The sequence below is a fragment of the Molothrus aeneus genome, chromosome 9 (genome assembly GCF_037042795.1).
Source record: "Molothrus aeneus isolate 106 chromosome 9, BPBGC_Maene_1.0, whole genome shotgun sequence".
Lineage (NCBI taxonomy): Eukaryota > Metazoa > Chordata > Aves > Passeriformes > Icteridae > Molothrus > Molothrus aeneus.
Genome location: NC_089654.1, coordinates 15,965,002 through 15,988,895, shown reverse-complemented (window position 1 = coordinate 15,988,895; position 23,894 = coordinate 15,965,002). Strand labels below are relative to the sequence as shown.

At 38.0% G+C, this 23,894-nt stretch overlaps 1 protein-coding gene across 2 annotated transcripts; it reads right to left on the bottom strand.

Annotated features, from left to right (window-relative positions):
• Positions 1 to 142: 142 nt before the first annotated feature.
• On the bottom strand, positions 143 to 23,234 carry ZNF326 (zinc finger protein 326). 2 transcript variants are annotated; one of them, XM_066555412.1, is made up of 13 exons: positions 23,128 to 23,232; positions 22,567 to 22,641; positions 16,658 to 16,784; positions 14,223 to 14,628; positions 11,400 to 11,598; positions 9,662 to 9,696; positions 8,703 to 8,790; positions 6,329 to 6,443; positions 5,158 to 5,305; positions 4,737 to 4,836; positions 3,411 to 3,541; positions 2,423 to 2,518; positions 143 to 957 (listed from the first exon to the last, which is right to left on the bottom strand). In XM_066555412.1, the coding sequence occupies exons 1-13, from the start codon at positions 23,141 to 23,143 to the stop codon at positions 796 to 798; spliced, it is 1,698 nt and encodes a 565-aa protein (XP_066411509.1). In that variant the 5' UTR covers positions 23,144 to 23,232; the 3' UTR covers positions 143 to 795. The 2 variants fall into 2 exon arrangements, with proteins under 2 accessions (XP_066411509.1, XP_066411510.1); XM_066555413.1 differs by lacking the exon at positions 22,567 to 22,641 and having other exon boundaries at positions 23,128 to 23,234.
• Between the last annotated feature and the right edge of the window lie 660 nt (positions 23,235 to 23,894).

The window sequence follows — 23,894 nt, the reverse complement described above, 5'->3', positions numbered from 1 at the left end:
AGTACACCACATGTAAACACACAGAAAGCACACCTCCCCCAGGCACACTATGAGGGCCCAAGATCTCACCTGTCCTGGCAGGTGGAGTCTGAATATATAAAAACTCAGCAATAAATGAGTCACTTAGGATGCAACTACAAACTTCAATGATAGTAATAATCAAGATTTAATTTGAAACCAGTTTAGTAGTCAGCATGGGGAAATTTTGGAAATACTTAAACTACAGACATTTAAAACAGTAATATCTCTTACGTATTTTATTGCTACAAACTGGTACATCTTATCACAAAAAGCTACAAGGCATATTATAAACACATACTCTATTATACAGAGTGCAATGCAGTCCTCCAAACAGCCACACTCAAGAGCACAATTTTTGAGGTTACTCATCCTGTACTATGAGGTAAATATTTATAAGCTTACACCATAAAAGCTTTTAAAATATTTACCCCACAGACCCACCCTCCTTTTCAACTGATTAGACCAGAAGTTATCATATCCAACTTTCAGTACACACACCAAAAAAATAGGATGCTTAAAAAAATATACAACACAATGTTTTGATCAGCTTTAACAGTCAGTTTTCTATAAAAAGCTCAACTAAAATAGTCTTAATTTCATTTTAACAAAATCAGAAACACAGAGGAATTATATAAACAAGTTCTCCATGGAATGGAATGCATGCATATCGTGGGGAACCTTCAGATCCATGAGACTATTAAAAAGTCTGAGCCACTTTAGAGCAGAAATAAAATGCTGGCTTGCCCCCACTAATTTATTTTCATTTTCTTGCACTTAGTTATCTTCAGTGTGGTCTAAAGTGAAGTCAGTTTGTTCTTCAGTTTCTTCCTCCTCTTCTTCCTCCTCTTCCTCACCCTCAGCTGGCTCATCAGCTTTTTCTTCTTCTTCTGTTTGCTGCTCCTGAGCCTGATCATTAATTTCAAAAGGATTTTCACCCTGAAGGAGAAGATCGAAAAGCAACACTTTGATATTTATTTCAAATATAAAATCATACTCATCATTTCAAGTGAATGAAAGGGGCAGCCATTAAGCAATGCTACATTACTTTATGCAGTTTTTTAATAGTTGTGGGTTTTTTGCAAGAAAACCAAAACACCTTGGATTTAAAACTAGCAACACCACATCTTTATGCACACGGGAAACTGGGATCCCAAGAAACTCTTTCAATGAAAGTGGAAATGGCACTGTGAAAAAGCCAAGTATGCTAACTGAACTACTTCAGTCTCAGTTAATTCTAAATTTGAATAAGGATGAAAGATTTGCACAACCAGGAACCAGATACATCTCCTTGAGCAGGTCCTGGTGAAAGTGTATTAAGTTCAGTCCACAACAGAAATCACCAGTGCTAGGCATTGTGAAAATGTCAGTGGTCTCCTTGTGAAGACAATCTTGCAGATTTTTCTCTCCTCAATTTTCGAACTGGTGAATAGCAAATTTTCATTCTCCCTTTTGCCAGTCTCTCGCTAGGGGGCTGTATTGGACAAGGCACACCAGGCATAAGGAACTGGGAAGAGGTGGCTGGAAACACCAGCAGATATTCCAGGCTCTGCTATCTGGCCATTTGCAACCTTTCCTTAACAGATACACAACAGTTATTGAAACTGATTCACACACCCATCCATACATAATTTTTCAGAACACAACTAATTTGTCATTTTAAATCACAATTAACTTGGGCACTGGCTCATACCTTGCCGTATTTCCAAAAGACAGTATTGCTTTGTCCGAAAGAGTCTTATTGTTATGGCACAGGCAGAATCATAAACCAATTAAAGGTAATCCAGAAATAGCTAACAACAGTATTACAGAGTCCCTTAGCAAAGTAAGTGGCCCAGCAGAAAAAAAAATCTCTCCATTTTGCTAAAACGAATTCACCTGTTTCTCAGGCCACATATCTACAACATAAGCTTCCATGCCTCTTAAATTCTCTCATCTCATCAACTACTGTTGCAAGCTTTTGTTTTTGTCATGAACCCTAAAAATTTTACAGAAAAGTAGCTGAGTAGTGTGCACACTATACTTCAGTACAAACCCACATGCTGGAGCTTTTGCTTCTAAATGTAAAGGTGGGAATAATTTGTGTTTTGTGCTCTGCAGTTAACATTACATATAAAGACACTGCTGAAGTTTGCCTGAAGTTTGTTTGGGGGATTTTTTCATTAGAGAATCCAACTAAAAATTGCCTAGATACAAGTTTTAAATGACAACCAAAAGCTGGTGAATCTGAAGGTGGTAATGTTGGCTGCAAAATAATTTATCCGAGACAATGATTTTGGACTGCCAAAATACATTACAATTATATTAAATCTGTGAGCTATCTGAAAGACAGAGGACTGAGGTTAAACACTAATCAACATGGAGAAAATGGCAAACAATTATTTTCTTTCCATTTGCATCTCACCTTCACATACAGCTCGTATCGTGCCTTGACGATAGGATTATTCAAGATGCTGGTGGCAGTAAGAACACTCTCCCTTTTTATTTGTTCTCTGTAGGCCTAGGAAACAAATTTGACAGTGAATAATTATCACATTCCTATAACAACTGTCACATGAATTTGAATTCATGGCCAGTTTCTGTATATAAAATAATGAATATACTACAGCATGAACTGCTTGCTCTTAGTACGTAAGCCCAAAGCACATGAACCTAACCAATAAGGTTTAGTTGTGTTTACATCTTGTTACTTTAGCTTGATCAAAAGATGTATCTTGCTTATATAAGGGACTGCAACCTGTTATCTGTTCTCATCTACAGAAAACATCCAGGCTTCTTCATCACAGTCTAACATATTGTTGAAGGTGATCCTGCTCATTTTCATGGTCCCTTCCAACTCAAAACATTCTACAACATCCCACAATCACAGAAGCTCATATGAAAAAAACCTATAACTTAGGCAATCTTGCTTACTATCATGCTCATGCTACTCTTTCAACCCTACTACCAGTCCTATAAAGTTTATCACTATAAATTTTAACAGGGACAAATACAACACAACTGCTACTTCTAAACTGCTCTCAGTTGTCTTCAAATTAAAAAGATAATGGCCAAGAAAAGAGACACTATGTCTATCTTGCTAGAAACACATGTGTGAGTAACAAAATGTTTCCAAATACTTACACTCTGTAAAGCAAATCCTCATCAAATGAAGAAGTGATTTCCAGTAACTTTCTCATGATTTTCTACTGGCAGCTATTAAGCACACCAATATTTCATTAGCTGGGGTGCTTAAGTGCTGGCTACTTCCTGAGGTGTTAAACTTACAAAGTGCATTAAGGACATTATAGCTTTATAGAGAACAAGCCACATCAACAAGAACTTAGAAATTACTTGCACCAAGAACTGTAACACTTTTCACCTATTTTTCTTAATTATATGTCGTATCTTACTTGTTTTCCTTTTGTGTGATCAGGAGATTTTAAGTGTTGCTGAACAGAACTGTGCAATGCAGGAACATAGACACTGCAAGCACTGCAGTGAACAGTCTCAACTTTCATCATATGGTCATCAGCTGTAACCCCTGCCAAAGAAGATGCAACAAATCATTAACACAAAATGTGTTACTTTAGGCAACTGGAAAAGTAGCCTGTTTGTTTTTTACCCAAAAATTAAGAGCTCTTGGTTGTTAAACATGTCAAACTAAACCACTGAGGTATATTCACCTAAATTAGGCTCTCTGAGGGCAATACTGGAAGTTTTTCACTTCAACACTCCACCTCTTCACAGACTACACATGAGACCCAGGCAAAGTACAAAAATAGCATTGATTTTTCAATCAACAATAGCCAATATCCTTAAAAATACACATTTTTATACAGCAAACAAAGCTTGACTGAAGTAACTGCACTTACTTTACCCCTTATAAAAACTTATTTACTTCTTTGCCCTCCCTCACCATCAGGAAGAGGCACATGAATCCAACTCCTCTTGTAATTTTAAGTATTAGCTTGGTAATAGAACATTCTCATTGCAAAGGAAAAAAGGCACTCCAGTACTTAAGGAAAGTACAAAAGAATTTGTGTGATTGTTAAGATGTTGCCTATATCCATTTTTAAGTAGTTTTTAGTATTTAAGTTCAAATTAGGTGATACTGCAATAGTTATTGCTAAAACAAAGACGTCTCATTTGGTTGTAGCCCATATTCTGAAATCCCTCAAGCAAAGAAGGGAAGGATATGGCACAGTAAGGCAGGGACACATTAACTGCTCCAGAAAACTGCCTGTAGGGCAGCCAAGGGGAAAAAAATTCCAGATATCTTGGGTAACCAAAAAATGCTCCAACTCCTCCTTTTGGCACTCCTTTCCCTCCAAACCACAGCAACTTTCCTACTTGCACTTTTCCAAGTTCTTGTATTTGACCACTGTCATCTTATTTCTTTATTACACTCTTTCTCTATCTACTGCATCCACCTGCTGTCACTCCACATGCCTTATACTGAACAAGACTGTGGCAAAGCCCACAGAATTGTTTGTCAGGTACTCAGGTACTCAAGCAGGATAGTTCTCACCTTCTGACAAGGCTACCTGGATACCCAACAAACAAGGTTTGCCATCTCCTTCCTGCTGGGCTTAACATTCCACATGGGATCAGAAACGAAGCAAGGAATCTCAACCAGGTACAGAAAAGATGTGAAAAACTAACCGGTTTTATGCATTTTATCAAATCCAAAGAAGAATGAAAGGAGAAAAAGACCAGGAGAGCTCCAAATTACTCACCTTCCATTATATCTTTTTCAGCAGCTTGGGAATTCTCTGTTTGGTTACTTGTCTGTTGCTTACGCATTGCTGTCTTCTTGAATTTATTCACCATACACTCCTACAAAGGGGAAAAAATTGTAAATACCTGTGATGTACAATTGTTTACATTCCAGTATTAACCCAGATTTTGAAAATTCTTTATAACAAACAGTAAATAATTGCTATTTCTTCTTAAGGAACTACTTTCAATTCTAAAAGTAACAGTACTTTAGAGACTTTGAAATTGTTTCATTTGCTTGAACTTGCAGTAGTATGTGCTGCACCAAAAGTCATCTGCAAAATGATTAATGGTAAGTAAAGCATATTTTGAAAATAAATGGTAAATTGTAACTACATTCTCATGTAGAAGTATTATACATATCAAAACCAGCTATCTTACATGAAGAAATTCCATCACTACTTTGTCAAATTTTGTTTGCTTCTGGATATGATCCAATGTCTCCTGGTGAGCTGCACTCTCCAGATGTGACTCAATTTCTTTTTCTTCAAATGTTCGAAACTTGCAAAATGAGCAAGTAAATGCCATTCTATCAAGAGAAATACATTAAATATTACTATTAAAACTCCTCAAAACAATGACACTTGACAAACCCAATCAGTAAGGGAACAGGAAAAGCATTCTTTGAAGCAGCCTAAGTGAAAAAGAAATAAAAAAAACAACCTAGAGTTTTTCCATTACAAAGGGTAAGTGCTACATGAATCAAATATAAATTAGGCCAGTGTCAGAGTAACAAATTATCTGTTCAGGAGACAAATTGCTGAAATCAGAAGCCAGGCATTTAAAAGCCACATTATTCTGTGAGTTCATCTATTGCAGTTCTCTACTTCCTGTCACCTTTTGTAGAACATCTCATAGGCACAGAATCATAGTCCAGTCAGGCCATGAATTCCTAACTGTAATTAGAAGAATTAAGTGAAAGTTCATTTTCCATACAAAAGCTATATAATCTTTATAAGTAAATATAATCTCCTCTGTAACAGTCACTGATCACTAGCTAGGATCATATACTGCACTGACACTAAACAGTTTTGTACAGTGCAGCCACTGGGCAAGACTAAGCAAGTTACAAAACCTATGTACTTTTTTTTGCTACAAAACAGTTGACCACAGATACATATGCACAAACACACACGTATATAAAACTGGAATAAAACCAATTTCTAACAGCTTTTTAAGTCAACATGAACATATACTTCAAAAGCAGTACCATTCTAATCTGCTTCTGAAGTGTTGCACTTGTGAGGGAAAAGGGGTTAGTAAACTGTGGATTTTCTGATGCAACAGTGGTCCAGTGAAACACCCAGGCTAAGCCACAGAATTTGGGTGCCAGGTTTTGGCTTGAGGTTTTTTCTTTATTTGAGCTAGCTTTTTGCTTTTGCTGGGGAGCAGGAGAAGTTGACGGGTGTGGAAGGAGGTGGGTTTTTTCCATCATTTCTTTCTTGCATTTTCTTTTGCTAAAATCAGTCCAAAGGGAAAAAAAACCATGTGTTCTTAGAGAGGCATTAAGGGGAAGAAAAACAATGTACACAACACAAGTTACAGCACAAACCTGTATCCATCACCATATTTTTCACTGTTTTTTTCTCTTCTACGCCTTTGCTTCTCTCTTCTGGCCTCAATCCGCCGCTTTTCTTCTTCCTCACTTTTAACTTCTCCTTTGCCATCTTAACATACAATTGAAGGATTAAAAACCAAATTCAAAACAAACAACAACAGAAGTACCTGTCTTCCCTATCTCCTCCACAAACACTTCAAAATGCAGAGAAAGACCCTGTAACAACATAGTTCGATGGCTTTCTTAAATGTTCTGAAAGTTTTGCTTTGTTTTCCTCCTCTAGAAACAGCCAATTTAAACACTTGCTTTCAACGTTACAGCTAGGGTTTTACACTCCAGTTTACAGTCATAAAAGAAATTCTGAGTTAAAGCAACTCCTTCCCTGTTGTGCCTAGCTATTAAAGGCCTCTTCAAGTATGTGACCAGAAAAAGGTAACTGGAAACACAGAGAAAAACACATTGTTTCAAACTCTCCCATGTTTTTAGAGCACCACTGCTACAGTCCCCTTACACAAAAGGAAACTATCTAAAGGCTGTCTCTTCTACTGAGAAGGCAGTTCCCAAAAGTGAAAGCAAAGATTCTCATAAATGAGACAAGACAGTGTTGTTTCAAGGTACGGTACCCAACATTCAACAAATTTATTATTCAACAACTTTATTATTTTTACCCACTAGACTTCACTTCTGTTCACAGAAAAATATTCCAAAGATTTTCAGCCAAAGAAATAAACCAGTTAATGGAGGTGGGGATGAGGGAGAGACAAGGACAGAAAGATTTACCACACAAAGTACCCAAGCAGACCTTCAGAGAAGAACTTGATTAAATTACTACCTAGCATGTAAGTAAAAGTGTCAATGAGTAAATGAACAAAATTTAGTTCTACAATATTTAAGACTTCCAAGGACATTAACTTTTTGCATAAGTGCACTTATGTCTGTCTTTCCTCTGTCTGCTTTAGTAGTCTATGGACAACGAGAAACAATTAGAATATTATCCAGTGGGTAGTTTTAGACCAAAAAGAAGAGGAACACTTCATTTTCTTTTCCAGTTCAAACTTTGAAGAGAGGTCAGCCTCCAGGAAATCTACCTCCATCCAAACAGCAACAGAAAGGAACGTACAACAGCATCATGCACAAACACCAAGACTCCAAAACACTCTGTGGATCACGAAGTGTCACTGAATACTGAAAACATCTTCAGGACTAACAGCTCCTGATTATCCCAAGGTCTACCATTTTGTAGCAAAGAGTTTCAAATTTTACTGTGATCCAGAGAGGAGAAAAACTCCTGTCCATAAAACTATTTAAAAAAAAATCAAATTGAAAACAGAAAAACACCTATCTACCTACCCACAGAAGAAATTCCCATACTGATCTCAGGATTTAAATTTCGTTCAGTGCATTATCACTAACCCTGGAAATATTCAAAGGACCACTTGTTTTACTGCTGTAATAACCATCTGGTATGATTATTCTGTGGTGTGAAATGGCCTCTATTTTGACCCTCAAGCTCATAAACTGAAGTACCTGTCCTGTGAGAAGCTGGGGAATAGAGACCTGAATTTATATATAAACTAAAAACTCCCTCTTTCCTTCAGTGCACTTATGCAAACTTTTAAAACAAAAAGAAACTCACACAATTTAAAAATAAACTCAAAATATTTACTATTACTTCCAAGAAAAGAAACACTCATTTGGCTGCAAATTTCCAGCCCTCCTTGCTCTCAAATGAGACTATGCTATATGCAATAGGGCAACATACAAGGAAAGGGGGACTAAAAGTAATTTCAGCCTTATCACTGGATTTCTTTTTCTATGTGTCTGGAATCACTACAGTTAATACACACTTGAACTGACTTTTGTAAACTAATAATAAACCTGTTTCATTAAAACTGTACATGAAACAGACCCCGCATTCCTGAGAGCAGCTCTCCGAGATAACTGAATCCACTTTATTAAAAGTGACTCACCGAGGGTTTAAGGGTGAGGTTGATCAGCTAGTGGGATAAATAATAGGATATGGGTGAGGAACCAGTGGAATGAACAACATTCAATGCAATGGAATGGTAGCAGGTAAAGAAAACCACTTTTTTTCACAAAAATAAAGAAAAAGGCAAACAGCAACATATTGAAATGATCAGAGAGCAGAGACACAGTAATATGAAAAAACCAAACAAGTTATAGATGGGTATTACAAACAACCATATTTCCACAGCCTAAATTTTTAAACTCTTTAAACAAAAAACAGGCAGCCATGCTACCAAATAACTACTAAAGGTCATAAATACAGGCTTACAAAATGTAATCTCTCAAAGCCTCACAAACAGAATACCTACAACACCTTACCTGACAAAGCAAACTGACTTACCTCCGAAAGTCTGATATCCAAGATCGTAAGCATCTCTTGTGAAGTCTTCATATATAACAACTGCACCACTTGTATCAACTTCAATTTCCTAATAAAGTCAAAACCATAAATTAAAAAAGCCATTCTAAATCCAGAAAGGCAATGTAATTTACGTTATTTCCAATGATCTGTTACTTGCTATTTTTAAATATGACAACAAAAGAAAGTGAATTATCTTGTGGAACTCCATGTACAAACATTTCTAGCTCTGCATTCCTCCATAATGCCGTACTAAATTATCTTCACAATCAAAATAGTTTTCTATATAAATATTTTGACTTCCAATCCAGACTTTTACTTAGTTGAGGTGTTAATACCCTCACTCAAAAAGAAGGGAAATGCCATTCCAGTCTTGCAACATTAAACCGGGATATATATAGACACATGCTTAGCTTACTAGTAATATTCTCACATAGTGTTGCAACTGATCTGATCTGTCTGAAGGAAGGGACTAATCTTCCTACCCTATCAGAGAGTACCTTTTAACACTGACCCTTTTTTATTTACTCTCTCTCCTTGATGTGTCTTATGTCTTAGCCATTCCTCCTCACTTGTGTTTAGTGATCTCCCTTGTACCCACCCAAGCAGGTCACAGCTGCATGAGCTCAAGCTGTCTACCTGTGGCAATATGAGAAGTGTTCACATGAGAGCTCTCTTGTGCATTACATGAACAGGTAGGGTCTACAAATACAGCTTAAAATTCACTTTCCAGGCTATCTGCACAAGCTACATCTTTCACTCAAAATCAACTGCCACCAAAATAAGATAGTTTTAGATAAAAAACCCAAAAACATGTTCAGAAAAACTTATCTAGCTTAATGTTCAATTTGGTAACTCTAGTTTAAGAATTGTGTGTCTTCAGGTATGCTATGCAAACTTCTCAAAGAATCAAAACATTTTCCAGTTCTGGGAATCTTTACCTCTACAGTAGAATCCTGGTAAGATGTCTTCGTGTCTATTAACATAAAATGAGAAACAATGCAAAAGTGCTGTCACTGACAATTCATTTTAAGACAATAAGATGTTTAGGAAAAAAATCAGCTTGTTATGCAGGGAAGATTGTCTACATTTACAATTTATCATAGTTTGGTAATAATGTAAAATCGGTTACCCTTAGAAATACAAACTAAACACTTAGAAGCAATCACCTATATCTAATTCCAAAACAAGAATTTCAAGGTTGAAAGGACAATAGTATTTTGAGATATATTTTCATTCATACAATAGATACCAACTGCATCAAAGTTTCTGTTAGTTGTTACCCACTTTTTAGTTTTCAACTACATGATACTGCTTAGGTCTTTCAGTTCAAGTTTCAGAAACTGTGTTAAACTACTCAACATTTTCTTCCCCCTAATCTCAGAGCCACAGGACAGGCTGCATTCTTGCAGGCACTATATATCCCACTTCCTAAAGTGACCCAAATATTATGTATTGGTCTTTGGATTATGGAAATTGGTGGACGAAATAATAAATTAGATACATTATGCCTGAATGTAGCTTAGAAAGGAGAATGTATGAAAGTACTGAAAGAACTCGAATTTTAGCGACCCTTTTCGTAACAACAAAGCTGATGAGACCAACCAATAAAGTTCCCTATACAAAAGGCAGAGGAGTGTGTTCTATACAGCCAGTTCCTGGAATTGGTTCAGTACTCTTGACATTACAGTTAAGGGAACAGTTATGTAATACATAATAATGTAACCAGAATAACGAAATCAAAACCAGAATTTACGCCTCAAAGTCTCTGCCAAATCTGTGCATTTGCCTTGCAAGCTATAAGCTACAGCAACTTTAAACTATTTTCATGGGTCATTTAAAAGCAAACTACATAAAACACTGCACATCAAACTAGGAAATCACAAGCATAAAAACTAAAATTTGACTGCTGTACACACTTCACAAGATATAATACTCGAGTTTACATTCCCTCAAAGCAAGTACTTTATTTAAACCTCACTAGTGGCTTTTTTCTCCAACTTTGACTGCAATATAAAATTAGAATATCTTTATGGAAGTTAAAGAAACCAAGCATCACTAATACAATTTGCAGTTTGTATTATGTTTATCTATCTCATTTACAATTCTTCTTTTCATTAGAGCATTTCATTTACAAGTGGGAGCAATCTCTTTCTGTCTCTCATAAATTATTATGTAACAGTTTTTGCCATTTTTGCAGTTTCCCTCCTTTTCCCTCTCCTCTTCACCCACGCCTTATATCTTTATTTTAACTGTACCGCAGCTGATGCGCTACTTTTTATATCCAAAGAATTTGGACAGCAGGGCCCAGGCTTATGCAAGAGCACATTTTAGTATTTGTCAGGCATTGTCTCTTCAGACAACCTGAGCTCTGACATTATTTTTAGTAGTGAAAATTTGCCTTCAGGAAGTATCATCATGAAGTCTCAAGGTGATAGTCTTCAATGGTACATATCTGAACACATCAAAACATTCAGTATCATTTAGCAAATTATCTTTCCAGTAGGAAAGTTAAACGTGTAAATTCCTAAAGTCCACTGTGGACTATTTGAAAGGTAGAAACCAAAGAATTACAAAACAGCACATACAGTCCTCTTTCTGAATATTAAAACTAAGTAATTTCTAATGAATAAAAAAATCACTCATTTTAACTTTAAAATTTTGACACTTGCTACTTACTAGGTGATTTTTTCTGGCTCAGCTTCAAAATAGGCTTTGTCATTTTGGGTTTCTTGATAAATGTCCCACCAGGTTTGTTATATGGCTGTGGTATCATTTTTCTTTTTATTCCTCTTGCAGCAACTGCTGCAGGACTGGGTTTGTTATGATAGTCAACGACAATTCCAGGTCTGTGCATTCCGCCAAAGTCTCCCATATGCTGAAAATGTGTGAAATCAAGAGAAAGGTATTAGTATATGAAACCCATGTCAACAAAACAACTACTTGGTACAGTATGACTGTGACCTTAACTAAAATCTGTGTTCTAGAGCAAAATGTAGGAGGAAACTGAAGTTCCTGGTCTGATATTCGTTTGTGCAATGGCTTTGTGGGTGTTTGTCCAGTAGAACTAATACTTATGTATAAACTGTGTTTCTGCTTATTCAGAACCATTGTCCAGGCAATGAACATATCTGTCATATCTCAGCCTAACATCTTGGCTCCTCTCTTCAGATTCTCTAGATAATGAATTCCATCTGCCTCAAAATAAAAAAAAAAAAATTAAAAAAATAGCTTTAACAAAAAAGTTTCCTTGCTTTGTATCTTACACAAAATGATACAGTAGTGATCTGAAAACTGCGTGAAGAAGGTTGCCCACTGTGGAATACTGATTAATTGAAGGAAGCCCATTCTTTCTTTTATCTATCTTTCCAGTATCTTCCAATTCAATAAAAAGCAGAATTTTTAAGTTGGGCCTGGAGAGAGTGATACAAAAACAATGCAGCGATAGGAATGAAAATTCCATTGAAAGACTAAACCTTTCCACTATTTCTAAAATTATGGACAGTCATTTGTGGATACTTGCATATGAAAGTTACCTCTCTGAAGTCACAGAATAAGTGAGTAATCTGAAGAGGGGAATTTAAGTAGCTGTAATATTTTCAGAAGTGCAAACATACTTCTTAATATTAACTTAATTACTTGATTAATAAAGGGCAGAAGAGTGCCCACAGACTGGATGAGTGACTTGGATAAGCAGAAATGTATCTCTTTCCATGAGAAGAGAATTAGTATTACACTGTCAAAAGAACATAAAAATAACTTCAAAACCTTTAAGAAAAGCATGGCTTTTTTAAAGCAGATTTTAAATGACAGACAGAATGTACCAAAACAGGCACTTTCCATAAGCAGAAGTCCATGCACAAGATCTCCATGTTAATTTATTTAGCTGAGATAGCTATAGACTGCCTAGCCTGAACATTTACATCAGACACAAATTTGACATGAAGTACGCACTGGATAATTTCAAGTTTGGGTTTTTTTAAACAGACAAACTACCTATTAAAGGTGCAATGCATTTTACATCTGGTAAGTAGTCTAGCCTTTACATTCTCCTTTATTACAGAAAAGACTAAAAGGATAAATTTCAAAAGCAAATGAAAAAAATAACTCAGTTGTAACTCTGCACAAAGCTTTCAGATCTAAAGGAGTTCTGAAAGAATAGCATAAAGGCTTAAGAATGTAACATTTTCAGCTTCACAAGCAGAGAAATGAAGATTAGAATCTTTTTCTCATACCATGCTACATGCTAGCTAACAGCCATGTGCAAAAGTGAGCTAAAAGTTGAATATGGCAACTACAATACTCAAGAATGTTGCAAAGTAGACTTTCTGGAACAAAACCACCACGCATGTTAAGTATAGAATAGACCCAGTAAAAAATAATTTTCCTCTACACTTCAAGCTGTATCGTTTAAACTTAAAGAATCACTTCCCAAAGAAATACAGCACGCTCAGGAATTTTAAAAGGTAAGTTACACCTAGAGGCACAGGCAGAAAGGTGTTCACTGAATATTTTGTGCTTAAAAAAAAGAAATTGAAATTGGGATTATAAAACCAAGACAAAGGGACACCATCAACCTAAAGTTAGTATTTCTGTCAGGTTCGTTTTTTTTTTATTCTTTCCCCTAGGTCACTTAACATTAAGCATTACTTCCTCAAACTGATCACTCTTTTGCATACAGTTAATCATGCTGTTTCTAGGACATACACTTTTTACATCCCATACTGGAAAGGAATCCACTGAGAAGCACTTAGAACTTAAGTCTTCAAAATGAATACAAGTAAGAGGACTAGGCACACTGTGTGGAAATTAATTTCAGTTCTGTGAAAGGACCTGATTTCAAGTTGATGATGCCCCTTTAACCATGTTTTAATTCTGAGAAAGAATCACTGTAACTGCTAACCACTCACCTTTGCCATTTCCTCCCCATCACCCTTCCAGTAAACAAGTCAGAGTAAGAATTAAGTCTAAAAGAAGACTTGATGTTTGATAAAACATGTACTCAACATATTAAGAATTAGCTCAACTTTTCCCTTTACATGAACCAAAAACTGCTCTAGCGTTCACAACCTGGGTTTTATTTTTTGCTTATACATTGCACCTTTAACCTACTCAAAACTTCAAAAGACTTTGAATTCAACTTTCACAATATTCAAAAATTTCCCCACCAGCAGCAGAGATGCTAGTGTTTACAAGGAAAAATGAAAGTCCTTTTAATCCCTTTTAGACCAAACCTACTACTTTTATCTTCACCTTTCAAACAAAAGGAGAGATTTAACAAACCTTATCAACTAGTCTATTACTCATTACTTTCAGCAGAAAGAGGGACTGGGTTCTACTTGAAGACAGCTTCAAAGGGATAAACAACATTGTCAACCATGATCGTTTGCTTGGACAAAACCCCCACACTGTACTGAACAGTGCATTCATTTTAAAGCAGTGGTCTTGAAAGGGTTTAAAAGAGTGTCTAGTGAAAAGAATCTGAAAAGATTCTGTACTTACTCCTCGGCCTCGGCCTCTGCCTGTTGATGGTCCTCCAAAAGCATCATAGTTTCTGCTTCCAAATCCACTTTCAGGATAAGCAGGCGTTCCTCTCCCCCGAGAGCCTACAGGTGCAGGCTTCATATGGGGTGAAGAAAAACTGCTGTAGGAAGAGTAACTCTCTCTTCCTCTGTCCTCCATAAACCCAGGCCTCAATTTTGAACGGGAGTAAGGTGCTTCCCAGCTAGACCCGCCCTGGTTTCTACCTCCGAAAGAGTCAAGGCTATTCCGGTAGGAGTTGTCAAATCGACCACCATAACTACCTCCGAAGCGGCTTTGTTCGGGTTCATTATAACCATAGCCAGATCTGTACAGATCTCGCCCACCCAGAGAAGACCCGGAGTCGTAAGACTCATAAGGTCCAAACCTGGAAAAGTTGCACAGTGAGGAGAAAAAAAAGTAAGCTTACTAATGTTATACATTTCAAAAGACAAGTTAGCAGTTGACATTTATCAACTAAAATCAATTTATTACTATACTGATCTGTACAGTTGTGTTATTGATTAATCTTGATTAGGGCTGGGCAATTCACACTATGACCAGACAGAAAGCTATCTGAGCCATTTTGCTACAAACAATTCTAAAGCTCAGTATACCTGAACTTTGTTTACTTAAATTTTCAGCAACATTTATTTACTAAAACATTATTGGAGCCCAGCCCTAGTCTCACAAAAATAATCACCTGCAGACATTCAAAGCCTAGTCAAACTCCCCTTTCTTCAAAATCATACCCTCACAGTCTAACAGTTAAACAGTAGTTAAGAGGCAGCTTAGTTCTGAACCAAGAAAAAAAAAAAGTTTTGGCTTTTTTAGTGGTACAGTTGTGAGTTCCAAGTATCCCACAGTTCTCATTTTAAAGGAAAAATACATATGCTCTTCTGTTCACATCTTTTCTTTCTGAAATTTTTTCCCTATAAAATTCAGTCTCACACTCAAAGAAGTTCATGGTCTTCAGTGTATCCAGCTTTCACTTGCAGACCATTAGGTCTAGCAACTCAAGATTCTGAAAGTCTCCCCAACGCATGCACAGCGGACACACAGAGTCCTTGGAAAGCAACAAGGAGCTACAATCTTCAGCTATTTATCAAGAGTTTGCTTTGCCTGGGACATGGGCAGTGTCAGGCTAGAAATCAGTATCTGTAACTGCTTGGAAGGGAAACACATTAGTGTCCCTGCAGGGTTATAACAGGGTGATTGAGCAGCTGGGAAAGACAATCCCCTGATACAATACAACCTACAGGAGACTCAACTTACTAACTCTATCTACAGTAAACTGAATGCCTTCATTTTAAAATCCGTTCATCTCAGAAGACTCAGAGATACACAGAAAATGACACTAGAAAAAGTCCATGCATAACATCAGGTTACATAGCAAGCGACATTTTGGTGTCCAAGAAGTCATTCAACCTCCATCATATGCAGATTACTATATGGTAGGTACGGCTCATTCCTCAATCTCTGCTCAGACTTGTAAATCAATATTAACGTTCATTATTAAACAAGTCATACTTAACTGAAATGCTAAATAGAACCGAGCAGCAAGACACAACACTTCTCCAGCCTCCCTCTTTAGTAGTGTCCTTCCCCAGTGGCACCACAGTGACTACAGACAGGAACCACACAATAATCTGGCAACAGCCAGACAAAAATTCAAGGATGCACACAAGAAAACCATCAGATTATCTAAGTTTTCTTCGCATTTTATCTCCTCCAAGATAGAATCACTACTCTGAAAAGCATGCTTCTTTGAATGCAATTTTAAGACCTAAATCAAATCAGCTGCTCCCTATGGTTTTCATCTGAAAGAGCAAATGGTACCCTAGCATTAAAAACACAACTTTCAGACCACTGCATGAGAATTTTTAGTTTTAGACTACTCCATCTTACAAAGCAGCCCAGAACATGCACACAGTTTCAAGTGTAATCAGTACCTTCCAATGAAATAATCTGGACATGACTTTCAGATTCAATACCAAGACCACTTGAGCACTGCACGTTTAAACCAAAGAACACATACCCTAAATGTTCCTTGAAAACGGAATGTTGATAGATTCAGTCTAAGACACTAAACCAATTAGGTCTAGTCTGCAATGTCAGAAATGGTGTGTCAGGCCAATCAGCTGCAAATTGCTAGACAATACTGAAAAACAAAACTTTTGCTATTTTCTTTCAGACGCACTGTTCCGCTGTCAAACTTTTCCACAAAAATGCTGATTATTACAAGGATCTAGCACTTACAGTTTAGTATTTGCCAGTATTTATCAAACATGAAGACTTGAATGAAAGTGTTCATACAAAATCATAACAACATGCCTCAGGAACACTTAAGTTAGAAGAATGATTTAAACTTAAATTGGATTTGATCGATTCTTGGGACAACTGAAGGATTATTTTACCTGTTACCACCACCACCACCTCCTCCGCCTCCACCTCCATGACTCTCCATCCCATAGGATTGGTTAAGGTAAGAGTCCATGGATCGTGGGCCACCATAGCCTCCATGCCCATAATCCCGGTCCATGTCTAAAAAAAGAGCAGAAAAATGTTTATAAAGAAAGCAAGTGAGAATTCTTATTAAGTAATCTAGTTTAAATTCTTAAGTAAGAGGTTTAATCATTGCCACAGTGCTTACAAACAAAATACAGAATTGACAGTTGCAAACCAATTTTGACACTGATTAGAGAAGCCACGTGTCTTTGTCATCATCTGAGCACCTCTTGACTGGAATAAAATTCCTCATTTTTTCCAATACTAAGTAAATCAGGATTATTGTTCCATCAGCTGGAATCGTCATAAATTAAGCGAATTAAATGAAGATACCTGATGTAGAATATGTCTGAAGTTGTCAAGAATTAAGACCACTTTCAACCCTTTCATAATACAAAGAGCTCAGAGGCTCTCTCTATCCAATGCTCCAAGAAACCTTCATTCTCATTGAGAGACTCTGGGTCAAGGTTACAAGCTGTCATGCTGCAGTGCAGACTCTGTATATAGGCTAGAGTCAAACAAAAGAACTTCCTGACATCTAGCCAAACAAAAATCCACCCAAATCAGCACTGAGCTGCAGCTCGCTAACTGTGCTAAGGTGCTGGCATTTCACAAACTGATGTCACTTCATGACATCTTCATCTCAGTATCCTGCAATGAAATCTGGCAAAAGAACCAACTTCCTCCTCAGCACTGGAACGTCTATGTAAAAATTCTGGACAAATAATCACTCAAATTCAAAGCACTAAAACAATGCTGCAGATCTGCGTAACAATTATGATCCACTGTCTTTCTGTAATGTACACAATCTTCACCTCACTGGCATTCTGGAGACCAAAACTGCTTCCCAACACCAACCAACACCAAGGTTTGGGTAATACCAAGAAAACCTGGCAAGTCAAGATCACAGAAGAAGTAACACAGAGAAGGAATACACAATGAACACAGGAAGGATAAAAATTAAGTAGCTGTTGACTCTGACAAGAGAGAGTATTTTATACATTTCAGTATCTCCACATGTAAACCACTGACTTTTCCAGGACAATTAGCTCCCCTGAAGTCATAAGAAGTTGTGCTATTTAAAGAAATACAGTAACTCTCTGTGCATATAATTTCATGAAAATAACTGTACTGCTGAAAATATGTATATAAATTATATCCCATTTGTACCTAGTTCTTGTTAGCACCAAGTCACTGTCATTTACTTTCTTGTATCCATCAACAATGAAAGTTCTGCAAATTATATTAAGATGACTATATCACTTTTACGCAGATATTCTTAGCATGCCTGAACAGAGACTGCAACACACAAAGACCTACTACTGATTTTTATTCTAATGATCATAGGTACTTTCAAAAAAAATTAAAGATGATACTTCTTTAGAAGAAAAAAAGGAAAATAAAAAAAAACTTCTAACATAGAAGTCACACTGTATCTTTTCATATTCTGAACATACAATAAAGATTCAAAAACCAAAGCATAAAAAACCCTTTTCAAAATATTCATCATGTAGCACCACCCATCATCAACTTAAATTGCAAAGAGGTACTGCAAAAAGAAACTGATGAGGCTTCTAATAAAAACATCTAATGCTCCTCTCTGGTGCTTCTGAATGATCTGCCACCTAATCCAATACATTACCCTCGAGACTATACATAAAGATGCAGAACAGCAAAAAGAGAAGATAGTCAAGAAAATAAACTCAGTTGCACAGGAATTAAAATTGACCATGGGATAATTTAATCTCAGATCCAGGTTGTTAGGTTTTTTAATACAGGACAACTTCAAATCAATCAAAACACACTGACATTCTGAAAACTGACATACCTGACCTGAAAGCACCCAATAATTTACCTTAGTTTCACTGGCTCCCCATTATCTACAGGCCCTAAGATGGCACAAAATCAGTGAGGTTAAGAGTTGAGAACTGAATCAAGTCATCCAACAAGGAAGAACACAACACTCTATCAAGATCCCTGCCACTGCAATGCAATTCTACTACAGCACAGGAAGTAGGGACCAATGTTATGCATATGCCAGCAGTTCAGCATTGGAAAAACACAAAAACTTTCATGTGCAAAGAACTCTTCCCAAAAATGGTTTAAAAAGCATCATTTTGAAATATATTTTTAGTCTAAAACTTTTAGCATGAAAGCAAACACTAAAATACAATTTACAATCACAGGATAACTTCTGACATCCACACTTGCTTACTCAGTTCATGTTATATAACATCAGCAGTCTTGCTATAGACTATGCCAGTCCCTAAACCCCTGCCTTCAGGACACCACCACCATCTCCTCCCTGACAGTGAACAGTTTATTCAACCCTTTCCAGACTCACTGCGCTGCATTTACCTACATTATAATAGACTCACATTTGAAAATGGTTAACACGGGATACAAAAGGTACAAAGACATGAAGAGGGATGATGATTTCATCACTTGAATGATTTACTACAAGAAACTGGAGGGAGCAAATGAAATTTACAAGTAACAATTGAAAGAAGGATCCAAGTTTTCACAAAACATTTTTCACAAAACAGACATACAAGTCCCAAAACCGAGTTACAAGTAGTAAGTTACTAATGATTAACAGGGATTTAAGACAGAAATTGGATAAATCAACTGACAAGAAATTCACAGCATGTCAAACACAGACTATGACTGAGAAACTCCTCAAGCTGCAAACCAGCAAAGGCATATAAATATACCAAAGGAGTACTTGTACAATTTGTTCCCTGCCTCCAAACAGAGACAGACATACAGGACATTGGTGAGGTAGGACAGACACTTTTGACCTGATCTACCGAAGGTGACCTTATAATCTCCTTCCAACTATATCATTAACTCTTCCACACTGCTGATCAGTTAACCTATCATTCCAACCCCTGCCCTCCCGCTTCAGTCACCAGCTGCAAACTTCACCAAAGATTCCTACATTTTCTACTTCATGCCCAGAGCATGACAAAGAAACTGCATTCGACTTAACAAGTACAGTATTTCTTCAGGTATTAAACTTCCCTCTCAAAGTATGTTCTTCAGACAGGCTTTATCCTAAAAAGGGGGAAACATATAAGACAACAGTAAATACTCATTCAGATAAATGAAAATAGAAAGGACCTTAGTGTAGTAACTGATGATAATCACTGTCACCACCAGTAGAGATATAGAGAAGTTGCCTGTCTGTGCAGGCTAAATGTGAAATTCTTTCACATGCTGAAAGAACATGTATTTAAGCACTAGAGAAAAAACACCAGGAATTGCATTCCAGTGTCTCAAACCAAAAATTCAAAAGAGTAGTAGTTCATTTAAGTTTAAATAGTAACTGCTTATCAAAGAAACCTTTGAAGAATATTTTATCTGTGTATCTATGAAAACCACAGAATTAAAAAGAAATTAAAAAACAGTGGTCCATATTTGCTCTTAAAGCTTAAAAACAGACAGTGAGCCTCTGAGATGAAGGCATTATCAAAGCATCTGAATCAAAGAATTTATTAACAGAATAAATCAGGTTTTGGCATCTGCATCTTCTTGCATAAATACCCTGTTGATCAATGAGCCATTGAACTTAAGTAGGGAAATAGAAGAACTTGCAAAGAACTATGTGTTTTTTAACTTCTAGATTGCATTGAACTTGTATTGAAAAGAGGGGAGAAGAGCTATGTCAAAGGTGAAAATAATATATTAACTCTAAATTTATAAAAGAATGGTATACTAAAACACAAGTTTAAATTAAAAATTAAAATGTTACTGTATTTCTTCGGATTAATTAAGAAAAAAAAAGAAACCGTATTTGGTGGAGAGATCCTTAAAAAATAGCTGCAAAATAAATCTCAATAGCCAGTAAAGAAAAATCAAATTTTCCAAAGGAAAAGAACTACAAAGTAAACAAACAGTAGGTAAGACTCAGAACCTCTTGGTACAAAGAACTCAATTTAAAAGAAAAAGCTTATGAGCAAAGAACATTGAAATCATATTCACAGCATAAAGACAAGGAATCATTTTAAACAGTGTGCTCCATGTGAAGCAGATGAAAAGGCTAAGAAAATGAGAAAGATCTTGCAAAATAAATGATAAATTAAAAAAGCTAAATGTTGACTACCAGAAGCTTAAGGGTCTGTTGTGCAATAAGAAGCAGTAATTTTTCCAGGCACATTACATTTTCATAACACCATGTCTAGGTTGTTAGCATCACAACCTTGTCATTAGGCCATTCCCTCTTCCAGACTAAAAGGACAACAGCTGCAGTAACTAAAATATTAACATGAATATTTAATAATATTTCTGCTCACAATAAACTAACAATTTATTCCAAAGGGCGTGTAAACTCTGGGCTCAAACTGAGCCGTCAGGAAGGGACAATGGTGCAATTACAGGAGTCATCAGACATACAGCTGAAAGTGCTGCCCATTGGCTGAAAGTTTCCAACAGGAAGAACCTTGCCAAGAGCTCAAATGAAAACTAGGCAAAGATGAGAATTCCCAACATCTACCCTCTGCTGCCTGACTTCTGAGCCCCACAAAACAGCCTTCAGTCCCCTGTATAGAACCTGGGTAAAACAATTTTTATGCATGCCTTGCTCATGTACATACAGTGTATAAACAGTCATGGTAAAAGTTTCAAGCTGTATACATCGTAATTAAACTTTTGTAATAATTACAAATAACACAAAGCTTAATTAACACAATGAAAACTATTATTACAGAGGTACATGAAAGGAACACTCTAATTGTACAGTACACATTTGATTAGTTAGTTCCCCTACAATGAGCCTGGATTAATTTTAATATTTGTATAATCAGATCTCAGAAAAGCAAGCTCTGGTTAATAGTTACAGTGAATATTCCAATAAGATACTTAAACTGGTGCTTAAGAATAACTTTTCATTCTAAAAACCAAGTGGATATTTAATTACTACTCAATACAGAAGATGAAAACACGGGGCAATATATTTATTTATTCACTATTTATCAATTTTACTATGCAAAAAGATAAATGCAAAATAATATAATTGTAAAAAAAAAGCTAAGACTCGAGAAATGTGTAACAAAAATTATTATATTGCAATCAAAGATGCATCTGTAATTCAACGTGTTATATGGAAATAACAGCCAGCAAGAGTGTCAAGAGAAGCAACAGCAAGCACTTACTTGACAGGATCTGTAAACGCAGCTTGGATACAGTATCAGTAAAGCTTTTATATTAAGATCCTTTTAACGCTTGCATGCTGGCAAGAGATGTCAAAACATTTCTTGAGTCTTTTCTAAACTCATAACTTTAATCATCTTACCAAAGTACGTGCACTCCGTTTTATCTACATAGTATTTTTAACAGTGCAAAAAAAAAGAGGTAGCTTTTAGTCTTGGCTTTACGTGTTTTTTCTATACTCCTTTCCAAACTGTTAGTTAAAGCAAACTTTAGGCGGGCAAAAAGTAATTAAAACCCAAGCAGTTACAGGTTCTGGTTCATATAAAATAGGAAAATATCCTTTATTTTCAACAAAAATAGTACTCTGTAAGAATATACTGATTTATGTAAAAAAAGCATCATCTTAAGAAAAGTCTGTATTTCTACCCCACCCCCCCCATCCCCACTCCTTTATCGCACAATTTTTTATTTGGAACGTGCAGTTCATGTTGACATGCCCAAGATGAAAATCAAGTCTCACTCCCAGTTACAACTCCTCCAGAAAACAACATGAGCACTTAAACCATGTCACGCACTTTAAAAAACCCGTTTCCTTTTTTGTTTTTTGTTAACACTGATTGTTCAGCCCCAACTCTTTTTACAGGTTAGACGTATTTATAGCTCATACCTGAGACTGACCCACTGGGCATGTTCACACCACAATGCATGGGGGTATCTGGGAATCTCCAATCTCTGTCTTCAGCTGGAGAGGATGGGTCAGTGAGAATGACTTAGTGCTTAGCGAGAGCTGGAGGGGAGAGACAGGGAGCCGCACCAAGAGGCGGCTCTCTCTCCTGTCGGATCTCCAGGCTCCTGACACGACCCCCTCAAAGAGCTCGCCCCGAGCTCCCCCCGGCTCTGCCCGCGCCCCCCACCCGCCGCCGCCCCCTCGCCCCCCGCCCCCAGGGCGCCTCGGCCCGCGGAGCGCCGCCCCCGCCCGCGCTGCCCGCCCGCCCGCGCCGCCCCCGGGGAGGGCCCTCCTCCCGCGCAGCCCTCCCGCCGCCGGCCGCCGCCGCAGCTCCCCCAGCCCGGCAGTGGCGGCGGGGGAGGAGGACGAGGACGTGGGTGAGGGGGGCTCCGTCCTGCGCGTAACAAAGCAGCCGCTGCCATTTTGAGTCACGGTCGGGCCCCGCGGCGGCAGCGGCGGCGGCGGCCAGGCCCTGCCCCTGCAGCGGGGGAGCGCCCTCACCTTCCCCGTAGTCCATGGCGGCGGCGGCGGGCACTGCTGGCGGGAAGGTGGCGGCGGCTCCGGCGGCTCCCAATGGCGCCCTCCACCACAACGAGGCGAGGCGGGACCCGCGCGCTGCACGCACTGCCACGGCGCGCGCCGATTGGCTCGGCCGGCGCGTCACGTGACTGGGCCGGCGGGCCCGCCGCGCACGACGCCGCGCACGGGGCCTGGCTCCGGGTCACGAGGGAGGCTGCGCGGCGGCCATTTTCAGCCCTGGCAGCCGCCATTTTGTGTTCTGGCGGTGGTCCCTGTCATGCTTGAGGTCGCTGCAGGACGAGGAGTGGCGAGACATCCACACCATCGCCCTCACACATACGCCCAGAGGGCCCTGATGAAGTGGTTCAGAGTGCGCTCCGCTGAAGTCAGGCAGAGCCTGGCGGGACTGAGCCCTCGATGGCACCCCTGCAGATGCAGTGCCCTGTCCATGGACCCAGCCAGTTCCCAGTGTGAGCCGCTGCTGTGTTACGCAAACCAAGCGGCTTTGTGAAATAAACCGTTTGTTTAAGAAATACCCTCTATGATGCCCACTTTGATGGACCTAACACCACCAGTTTACCTAACAAAGAAATTCTTTACTGCATGGGTTATGTGGCAATGTCTAGTGTGAGGAGTTCTTGCCCTTGGTGGGGGTGTAGGGCTGGGACTAGATGATCCTTTCCATCCCCTTAACATTCTATGATTCAGTGATTCTGTGATGCATCAGCCTCCAGCCAAAGTATTTTGTG

Bases quoted from the DNA above. Each gene is read 5' to 3' on its own strand.
- ZNF326 (XM_066555412.1), bottom strand. The intron at 8,791-9,661 runs GTAAAGATTCCC...TGACTTTATTAG, and splicing joins ACCAGGATTCTACTGTAGAG to GAAATTGAAGTTGATACAAG. The intron at 5,306-6,328 runs GTTTGTGCTGTA...TTCTCTTGATAG, and splicing joins AAATATGGTGATGGATACAG to AATGGCATTTACTTGCTCAT.